Source organism: Physella acuta, unplaced genomic scaffold (assembly GCF_028476545.2).
Source record: "Physella acuta isolate Inbredline_101_S28 unplaced genomic scaffold, ASM2847654v3 ptg000269l, whole genome shotgun sequence".
Taxonomy (NCBI): domain Eukaryota; kingdom Metazoa; phylum Mollusca; class Gastropoda; family Physidae; genus Physella; species Physella acuta.
The window spans coordinates 511,622-522,598 of record NW_026731788.1 but is presented as its reverse complement, the minus strand read 5'-3'; the positions used below and the strand labels follow the sequence as shown (position 1 = coordinate 522,598).

At 41.3% G+C, this 10,977-nt stretch overlaps 1 protein-coding gene across 1 annotated transcript; it reads left to right on the top strand.

Annotated features, from left to right (window-relative positions):
- The first annotated feature begins 655 nt into the window (after positions 1-655).
- On the top strand, positions 656-10,766 carry LOC131939229 (uncharacterized). The gene is made up of 10 exons (XM_059297429.1): positions 656-1,036; positions 1,587-1,780; positions 2,449-2,560; positions 2,796-2,939; positions 3,235-3,312; positions 5,822-6,032; positions 6,674-7,688; positions 8,051-8,268; positions 9,244-9,440; positions 10,037-10,766. The coding sequence occupies exons 1-10, from the start codon at positions 801-803 to the stop codon at positions 10,764-10,766; spliced, it is 3,135 nt and encodes a 1,044-aa protein (XP_059153412.1). The 5' UTR covers positions 656-800.
- Positions 10,767-10,977: the final 211 nt, after the last annotated feature.

The following is a 10,977-nucleotide window of genomic DNA, read 5'->3' as shown; positions in this document are numbered from 1 at the left end:
GAAAAATGTCTGGAAGAAACACTGTTTACAATGCGCAGAAAAACGTATTAGTATTTTAATAGTGCTGACCACATCCACAGAAACATGTTAACTCTACTTTAATTACTCGATGGACCGACAGGTTCGAAAAGGGAAACTTTACTTAAGTATTTCAATAATCTTAAAAGCTGAACCATCTTTCTTTCTGATGATAATTTTAAAGTTGTCTTTTGTAACTAACAACAGCAAAATTTTAACATGGTTTAGATCTATTATAAGAATGAAGATTTTTTTTTGTAACAAAGTATAACAAATACAATTTCTATAGCAATCAGTTGCTGGTTGACTTAGTGTAGGTCAGCTTTGGCCAGAGCTCGTACAGTGTGGGGGGGGGGGGGGGGTCGGGTTGTGGGTCGTGTAGTGTGGGTGTGTGTGGGGGGGGGGGGGTAGTTGTATTGTGACGTGCGACCTGGCAACATTTCGTCACACCCAAACACCTGATGATGAAATAAGGATCGATACCTTTCAACACATTGAAGTAATCGATTCCACTTTATTTACCTACACCCCAGTACAAATATGGATCAGGCATTTTGTGTTTCTATTTATTGATTTTTTTTGGGTGTTCAATAGTTACTTAACTCGATTATTGATTTGTATAGAAAATTGTCGTTATGACAGTGGCACTTAGATGAGGTGGGAAAGTTTAAAGTGTAGATGTAACCACCTGCAATTTCTGGACAAGAGTTATAAAGACTTACTTCCCTTGGCATAAAGACTTACTTCCCTTCGCATTTACCTTACAAACAACAATATAAACAATGGAAGCGTCGCCTTGGCCTGTTATTGTGGTTATCATTGGATGCTATGTGACGTCATCGTCCGGTCAAAATGCGCCGGTTCCGGCCTGCAAGTTTGTGCCAGTGAACAATAAAACATTTGTGGAAGACATCTCTCAGTTTTTCAACAAAGACAGCGACATCAAAATTTTGGAGTACCACGTGATCGGCTTAAACCTGAGCTCATTGACTGGACCTGATGCCTACCAGCCGAGCAGGTAAATATTGCACCTGTCGCAGGTGAATATTTCAACTGTCATAGGTAAATATTGCATCTGTCACAGGTAAATATTGCACCTGTCACAGATAAATATTGCACTTGTCGTGGTTAAAAATTGCACCTGTCACAGGTAAATATTGCACATGTCACAGGTAAATATTGCACCTGTTACAGGTAAATAGTGCACCTGTCACAGCAAATATTGCACCTTTCACATGTAAATATTCCACATGTCACAGGTAAATATTACGCCTGTAAGAAGTAAATATTGCAACTGCTACAAGTAAATATTGAACCTATTACAGGTAAATTTTGCATCCGAAGTAAGAAATATTGTCCTGATGCAGGAAAGTCACCTGCCGAATTCAAGCCTTTGCTGAATTTGCATTGTGTACAACCCTATTTTACCTACATTATATGTTTTACTTGTTAACCTTGAATTCCGCCGTATTCTGTATATGTCAGGGTTTCTTATATTTAAAACTAGGTTTTGCTATAAATTAAAATATTAAATATTCCGATTTATGACAATGCAACCTCTGTCTCAGATGGTATCGAACTCAGGGCATAGGGAGCTCCCAGCTGTTGCTGATCTACCACTTCTACTACGGCCTGCTGCAGGTGTTCCTGTCTCTGAGTGTGGCTTCTAGAGATGTGCCGCTGGTTGTTAGTCCAGGTGACTGTCTGCAGGCCGCTGGGGCTGGGGAGGTGGAGGCGCGGGTGCGGGATTACCTCCTGCAAGGTCAGTAGGTCAGCGGGAACAAAACACTTGACCACGGTCAGTAGGTCAGATGGAACAAAACATATACTTGACCAACGTTATTAGAACTCACAGGTAATTTGCCGAGGTCATAATCCTATTACAGGATGGGGAATATCTAACCCCGGTCAACTCATTTAGCCATTTCAGCAAGGTCACTAAAATCTATTTAAAAAAAAAAAAAACTAACGCATTTTCACGGTCAGTAGCAGCTTGTCAGTGTCAGCGACAGTATGTTCAGGTCAGTCTCTAGTGTCACCAAGACATTTCTAGTAGACCATCTGCTAAAGTATAAACACACAGTCGCAGTAGGGCGCTCACTGCAAAGATCTATAACAAATGACACTGACTTGCAAAATTGTGTGGCTTGTATTGAACTAACCTGCATCATGGTGACTCAAGTCTTATGTTGACTCCTGTCCTATGTTGACTCCTATCAGAACCTGTCTTATGTTGACTCCTGTCTTATGTTGACTCCTGTCTTATGTTGACTCCTGTCTTATGTTGACTCCTGTCTTATGTTGACTCCTGTCTTATGTTGACTCCTGTCTTATGTTGACTCCTGTCTTATGTTGACTCCTGTCTTATGTTGACTCCTGTCTTATGTTGACTCCTGTCAGAACTTGTCTTTTGTTGACTCCTGTCTGCAGATTTCTACATTGACGAGACAGCTGTCAAGTACCCGTTCACGTACTCAGATGACGTGGAGATATGCACGGCCAAGGTTGTGGATAACGAGGGGTGGGGCAGGCTGGTGTACAGGTGAGTTGTCTGCACGTGAGTGGATACAAACAGACAGGTGTGATGTGAGCATACGAAGCGTGGTAGAGGTGATCTTATGTACATATGAGATGGAGTTCTGGTAAACTTGGTCTTATGGTGTAATTATAATTAGAGGTAAACATGTTTGACACTCAATATCTGACCATTTAGTCCTAAAACTGATCGTCCTTGACCTTCCACCCCCCCCCCCCACACCCCCCCCCACCCCCACCAGGTGCTGCGGCTACGACTCGGACAAACGGATGTCGTGTCATGACGTTTACGAGGGTACCTGGGTCTGGGTCCTGAGGTCGTTCATTTTGGCCTTGACCTTGATTTTGTTTCTCTACTTCCCGCTGCTCATTCCCAAAGGCTACAGGTCAGTGTTGGTAGTGTCAGTGTTTGTAGTGACAGTGTTTGTGTCATTGTTTGTGTCAGTGTTTGTGTCAGTGTTTGTGTCAGTGTTTGTGTCTGTGGGTGTGGCAGTGTTGGGAAAATAGTATGAATTTTTATCTGACAAATTCCCAAATGCCGTTGGGAAAGACAAGGGAAAGACAAGAAGTATGTGCTGTTGTGATGTTAGTGTTAATCTAATTTATTACATGTATTTACTGACTGACTTTCCGAATGTATCTGAAACTATTTATACTTACCTATGCACAATCTATTTACAGAATTTACACCTACGCCTACTACCCACCTGATAATTTGACCTTCAACCTCATCATGACACAGAGCCCAAAAAAATTAAGGTAAGTTTTCACCTGCATCTACACCTTTATAAAATGTATTCTCCTAATTCACCAAATACGTGTTTTACCTATATTAACCCTGGTGTACCATTTAATCTACTCTTCACCTGTACCTACACCATTATAAAATGTATTCCCCTAAAACATATTATACCTGCATTAATCCTGGTGTACCATCTAATCTACTCTACACCTTTATAAAATGTATTCCCCTAATACATATTATACCTGCATTAATCCTGGTGTACCATCTAATCTACTCTACACCTTTATAAAATGTATTCCCCTAATACACATTGTACCTGTATTAACCATGGTGTACTATCTAATCTACTCTACACCTTTATAAAATGTATTCCCCTAATACACATTGTACCTGTATTAACCCTGGTGCACCATCTAATCTACTCTACACCTTTATAAAATGTATTCCCCTAATACATATTGTACCTGCATTAATCCTGGTGTACTATCTAATCTACTCTACACCTTTATAAAATGTATTCCCCTAATACATATTGTACCTGCATTAATCCTGGTGTACTATCTAATCTACTCTACACCTTTATAAAATGTATTCCCCTAATACATATTGTACCTGCATTAATCCTGGTGTACTATCTAATCTACTCTACACCTTTATAAAATGTATTCCCCTAATACATATTGTACCTGCATTAATCCTGGTGTGCTATCTAATCTACTCTACACCTTTATAAAATGTTTTCCCCTAATACACATTGTACCTGTATTAACCCTGGTGTACCATCTAATCTACTCTACACCTTTATAAAATGTTTTCCCCTAATACACATTGTACCTGTATTAACCCTGGTGTACCATCTAATCTACTCTACACCTTTATAAAATGTTTTCCCCTAATACACATTGTACCTGTATTAACCCTGGTGTACCATCTAATCTACTCTACACCTTTATAAAATGTATTCCCCTAATACATATTGTACCTGTATTAACCCTGGTGTACCATCTAATCTACTCTACACCTTTATAAAATGTATTCCCTAATACACATTGTACCTGTATTAACCCTGGTGTACCATCTAATCTACTCTACACCTTTATAAAATGTATTCCCCTAATACATATTGTACCTGTATTAACCCTGGTGTACCATCTAATCTACTCTACACCTTTATAAAATGTATTCCCCTAATACACATTGTACCTGTATTAACCCTGGTGTACCATCTAATCTACTCTACACCTTTATAAAATGTATTCACCTAATACATATTGTACCTGTGTTAACCCTGGTGTACCATCTAATCTACTCTACACCTTTATAAAATGTATTCCCCTAATACATATTGTACCTGTATTAACCCTGGTGTACCATCTAATCTACTCTACACCTTTTTAAAATGTATTCCCCTAATACATATTGTACCTGTATTAACCCTGGTGCACCATCTAATCTGCTCTACACCTTTATAAAATGTATTCCCCTAATACACATTGTACCTGTATTAATCCTGGTGTACTATCTAATCTACTCTACACCTTTATAAAATGTATTCCCCTAATACATATTGTACCTGCATTAATCCTGGTGTACCATCTAATCTACTCTACACCTTTATAAAATGTATTCCCCTAATACATATTGTACCTGTATTAACCCTGGTGTACCATCTAATCTACTCTACACCTTTATAAAATGTATTCACCTAATACATATTGTACCTGTGTTAACCCTGGTGTACCATCTAATCTACTCTACACCTTTTTAAAATGTATTCCCCTAATACATATTGTACCTGTATTAACCCTGGTGCACCATCTAATCTACTCTACACCTTTATAAAATGTATTCCCCTAATACATATTGTACCTGTATTAACCCTGGTGTACCATCTAATCTACTCTACACCTTTATAAAATGTATTCCCCTAATACATATTGTACCTGTGTTAACCCTGGTGTACCATCTAATCTACTCTACACCTTTATAAAATGTATTCCCCTAATACATATTGTACCTGCATTAATCCTGGTGTACCATCTAATCTACTCTACACCTTTATAAAATGTATTCCCCTAATACATATTGTACCTGTGTTAACCCTGGTGCACCATCTAATCTACTCTACACCTTTATAAAATGTATTCCCCTAATACATATTGTACCTGTGTTAACCCTGGTGTACCATCTAATCTACTCTACACCTTTATAAAATGTATTCCCCTAATACATATTGTACCTGCATTAATCCTGGTGTACCATCTAATCTACTCTACACCTTTATAAAATGTATTCCCCTAATACATATTGTACCTGTGTTAACCCTGGTGTACCATCTAATCTACTCTACACCTTTATAAAATGTATTCCCCTAATACATATTGTACCTGCATTAATCCTGGTGTACCATCTAATCTACTCTACACCTTTATAAAATGTATTCCCCTAATACATATTGTACCTGTGTTAACCCTGGTGTACTATCTACTCCACTCTTCACCTGACCGGATGTACGTCACACAGACCAATGGAGAAGGCACAGATTCTGACGTCACGACTGTGGAAACAGATGAAGACGTTTGCCTCTGAGATGTGCCGGCTCCAGCCGGAAGTGATCTACACGGTCAAGGTCAAAAAGGTCAACTTTAACGTCTGCACGGATAAACTGTTAAGTGAGGGAGGGTCGGCCGTCAGCATGTGGAGGTCGCTGTTTGATGCCTTCGTCAGATGCAAGGTACGCTCAAGCTTCTGAACATGCTCAAAGATGTATATACAGTTATGTAATGTCTATAACATGCCATTGGCTCGATAAATTAAATTCTAGATTTATGAAATCATCTAGTTCTGGAATAGTTTTCACACACAATAGGCAAAGTTGGGGCTGGGTTATGTTTAAAATTATGTTGCTATCTATGAATACCATAGGCCTATAGTTCGGAAGTGGTTAGAGTAGATAGATTAGAGGGTGGGGGGGGGGGGGGGTGGGGGGTGTCAGACACTGTGTAGTGAAAAACAGTTCTGTATTTCGCATTGACGTTGTGATGTAGTCCTATAAGGTGTTGATCTTTACCGTAAAGGTTTAATTCTGGGAAAAGTGGAGTTTCTTTTTGTTGTGATATGAGTGTTGGTGGAGGGGGGGGGGAGGGGTAAGCTACATTTACTGAACCTTTGTTAATTTATTAAGACAGCCATTGCCGATTCAAAAGGACCATTTATATTGAGGCTTGTTTTGTGATGAGAAACATTCTTAAGACAGTATAATTAATACCCACATGAATTAATTAATTATTAATTAATAAAACAGACAAACCATTTGAGTTTTGAGTTTTTTAAACATTAGAAAAATGTGATGACAATGTACAATGTTGTTGACAGCTACGTCACAGTGATCCCCTTGAAGATTGCTGTAGGACGTCCATCTGTGGGAACCACATCTGCACGTGCTGCCCCTCATGGCATGCCTGGCTCAAACCTGTGAGGACCGTCCTGGTCATGGCACTGGTCGCCGCCCCTTCCTTGCCCTTCATGTACGCCATGAGCGCAGACGACCTGGAATATCAAAATCTTTCTCGAACATTCGAGGAAAAAGGTCTTCAGATGACCTTCAACTTTTACGTGGGTCCAATCTTCGGGAAAGTTCTGGTCGCTGTACTCGCGTTTATGTACGTGCTTCACGTGGTTATTCTCATCATCGACGGCGCGACAGACGAGAACATCAGCAGGTTGTACAGCGACGTGTTGGATGTAGCCGAGAAGAAGGACCAGCTCAGCAAGAGAATGTCCAAATCCCGGAGCATCATCCGCACGGCTTGCAACCCCATCCGGCAGTGCGGCATCCTCATCATCCCAATCTGGATCCTCGCTATCTTTATCTTACCCATCATCGGCCTCGTCCTCTTCATCTACCACGCTCCGATGATCAACGTCGTCATCCAAGCGTGGAAGAAGCTGCTACAACAAGCCCGGGGGTGTAACCAGAACCCGGATGAAGGTAAACGTTTCTACAACGCGTGCGAGATCTTCTGGTTCTTCGTGACCGTGACCTTTGTCTTCATCGTGATGACGATTGGCGCCAACTTCCTTGTTCACGTGCTGGCCATGTCTATCGTGACAGTGGTCGTGCAGGCGGACCTCATCTACCGTGTGGTCCCCGTGGTCCTGATCCTGCTCATCTACGTCAGGGATTCCTTCAGCCGGGTCGGCGCCAAGTACGACGCCTTCCTTGGCACCATCCTGGGCACCGTCAAGAACAAGGAGAGCGAGGACCTCAGGAGGGAGTGTCTCAAGTCTTGGGACCAGCAGATCAGCAAAGTCTTCAAGATCAGTCCCCAGGCCGTCCCGTTTGACCCAGACGATGAGGTCGTGAAGGCGCCTTTGAACAGAGAGAAAGGTGAGCGAGAAACAAGAGACATGCATACCTTTAAAAAACTAAAATAGCTTTAAATATCATTTTGCTACTAAGATATTTTATAGAAAGACAAACTAATTTGAAACTGAAAAATAATTGCATTTTTAAAGGTTCGAAAACGCATTGTATTGCTTACTCAAATAGTAATAGGCCTTTCTAAAGCTTCAAGAAAAAATATACCATTTTAGTTATCACCATAGAAAAGCCTTTTACTAATTTGTGGGTTTAAAGGCTTTGTAATTCCGCTTAGCACATCAATATAGATAATTCTTTGGTTTTTATTTCTTTGTCTTTATTATAAACTACGAGTATTATTTTTAAATGACAATTATTTATCGCTGTAGGTTATGCAACTTTGGTGCGAGCAGACGCCAGTAACGTGACGAAGCAGACGAAGAAATTGTTTAACGTGAAGAACTCGAACATCCGGCTCCACCTGAAGCAGCTGCTGCTGTTCCTGAACAAGGATGACTTCCTGTTCATGTCCAAGAAGTTCCTCTTTCACTGCTGCTCCATGGACTGTGCTGGGGCCCCGGGGGAGCTGGAGGAGAATTACATCCAGGTAAATTACAGGTGAATTGATTACATGTCGTGTAGGTGAGTTCAGGTAAATTACAGGTGTATTGGTTACATGTCGTGTAGGTGAATTGGTTACATGTTGTGCAGGTGAGTCAAGGTAAATTACAGGTATTTGTTTACATGTCGTGTAGGTGATTTGGTTACATGTCGTGTAGGTGATTTGGTTACATGTCGTGTAGGTGATTTGGTTACATGTCGTGCAGGTGATTTGGTTACATGTCGTGTAGGTGATTTGGTTACATGTCGTGTAGGTGATTTGGTTACATGTCGTGTAGGTGATTTGGTTGTATTTGTATGTCGTGCAGGTGATTTGGTTACATGTCGTGTAGGTCATTTGGTTGTATTTGTATGTCGTGCAGGTGATTTGGTTACATGGCGTGTAGGTGAGTTCAGGTAAATTACAGGTGAATTGGTTACATGTCGTGCTGGTGAGTCAAGGTAAATTACAGGTGCATTGGTTACATGTCGTGCAGGTGAGGCAAGGTCAAATTGAGTGTTCTACATGTGACGTCACGTAGCTTACAGGTAACCATATCCTGTGGTAGAGTGTTTTAACAGTGTCAATGAAACAAGTTACAGTCATAGAGTCGACTCCGTGTCATCATATTGAGGCTTACATCCGAGAAAATGGTCTCACTTTCAGACAAATGTTTATGTAATAACAATATTTCAATATAATTTTTGTACTGTACAGTGTGAGATAAAGGACGAATAGGTCTGGCCCGTATATTAATCCTATCTGGTAGCAGTTACTGCCATACATTTATAAAATATACGAGTTGGTAGTTACTTGTGAAAAAATTTAAAAAAAAATTAAGCGCAAAGAAATTAACTAAGTTCAATTAGACCGGTTATCCATACTTGTTTGTCTTTAAGATATTGTAATGTAATACATTGTATTTTCTTTAAACTAAGAATATTTCTAAAAGTAATCAAAGAAATTTTGTCTCCCCACCAGGCAGGGCTGGAGTTTGCTAAGATCGGCATCTTCCTGCTGTTCGTCTTCCTGGTGGTGATGGCGTACGGCAGCGCCTACTACGTGTCCCCCACCAACCACCTGTTTGTCACCCTCGTCTCCGGTCTCATCCCCCTCGTCATCAGGAACATCTTCAGTAGCAGCCAGCCAGTACCAGTGGTTAATACGTCTGATTACAGGTCAGTGGGGGGGGGGGGGGTGTCTGATTACAAGTTGTGGTGGTGGGGTGTGGGTCTGATTATAAGCTGCGGATAGGGTCTAGTTACAGGGCAGTGTGCGAAGCGACAGGTTTTTTTTTCCAGGCAGAGCCCCCGACGAAGAGAGTCTACCCCCCCCCCCCCAACGAAATGGTATTTAAATAGAAAATATATAAATATATACTTTTAACAGTGTCCGCTATCCAAAACTTTTAGTCCGACCCAACCTCACACCCCCCGGAGAAAAAAGTCTGGCAGAAACACTGCGAAGGGGGGGGGGATGTGTTAAGTGTGTGTGTGGGGGGGGGTGGGCTTATTATTTACAGGTCAATGGGGATTAGGGGAGTCTGATTACAGGTTTAGAGATAAATCTAATAGTGGGTTATAGTGTCATTAAGCTTGCTAAATAAAAGTCTGTCTTTATAGCTATTGCTATGTGTAATGATACATTTGATTAAGACTAGTAGATATAGCTAGCAGTTCGGATTAAACCATTAATTCAAAAGTTTTCTAGTACAAAGTTATCTAAACTAATATCACTTAAAGCTAAAAGACACTCTTTTCATCCTTTTTACCAGGTTCGAATCCCAGCTGAAAGAGAAAATCGAATCTTTCGGTCAATCCTGGGAGGTGGACGACATCGTTGTGAGCGGTGTGTCTAGCTTGTACCCATCTGTATCAGCCATGACAGGAGGTGGCCAGATCAATTCTACGGGAGTCGTGCCAAATGGTACAATCAATGACATGAACACCGTGGACCTAGTTCTGGACCTGTCTGACATGGCACCTGACAGACCCCAGACCAGGCGAGCCATCAGTACCAGGTTCGGATCCAAGATCAGCCCCGGGTGTTGTAGAGACAACACGGTCCGGAATGAGAGGAACCAGGTGAATGGTGACGTAACGGTGAGCACCAGTGACGTGGAGGCCGGCCTGCCTGTGGACACACCTGCGAACACACCTGCAGACACAGGTGCGTACAGGTGGAAACAGATCGCGAGACCGTACGACAATCAGGCGCAACGTGACCAGGTGGTCAGGGATCACGAGGAGAATAAGAAATCGATTCTGCACAGTATCGATGCTCACATTTTTGAAAACGCTATACACAATATAATCAATCTAACAAAAGACGAAGAACACGATTCTGACGACGAGGCTCGATACAGGCGTCGGTCAAGACAACAGGATTTTTACCCACCAGCGGTCAATGACTCCAGCATACCGGAAGTTAGATCGTCTGCTGGGGGTGACCCATCAGCTCGTGGTGACGTCTCTGCGCCTAATGACGCGCACTCTGACGTTTAAACTTACAGATCGCATGACCCCTTTTTTATCAATACCCCTTTAATCCATGACCCTTTTAAACCATTATTTTATTCTAACATGACCTCATTATATCATGACCACTTTTATTTCATGACCACTTTATTCAATGACTCTTTTATACCATGACATCATTATACCATAACCCCATTATATCCTTTTCCCATAATACCATGGCCTCAATATACCATGA

Coding starts and splice junctions, on each gene's coding strand:
- LOC131939229 (XM_059297429.1), top strand. CDS start 801: ATGGAAGCGTCGCCTTGGCCTGTTATTGTGGTTATCATTGGATGCTAT. Junction 1,781..2,448: donor GCGGGATTACCTCCTGCAAG/GTCAGTAGGTCA, acceptor TCCTGTCTGCAG/ATTTCTACATTGACGAGACA. Junction 7,689..8,050: donor GCCTTTGAACAGAGAGAAAG/GTGAGCGAGAAA, acceptor TTATCGCTGTAG/GTTATGCAACTTTGGTGCGA.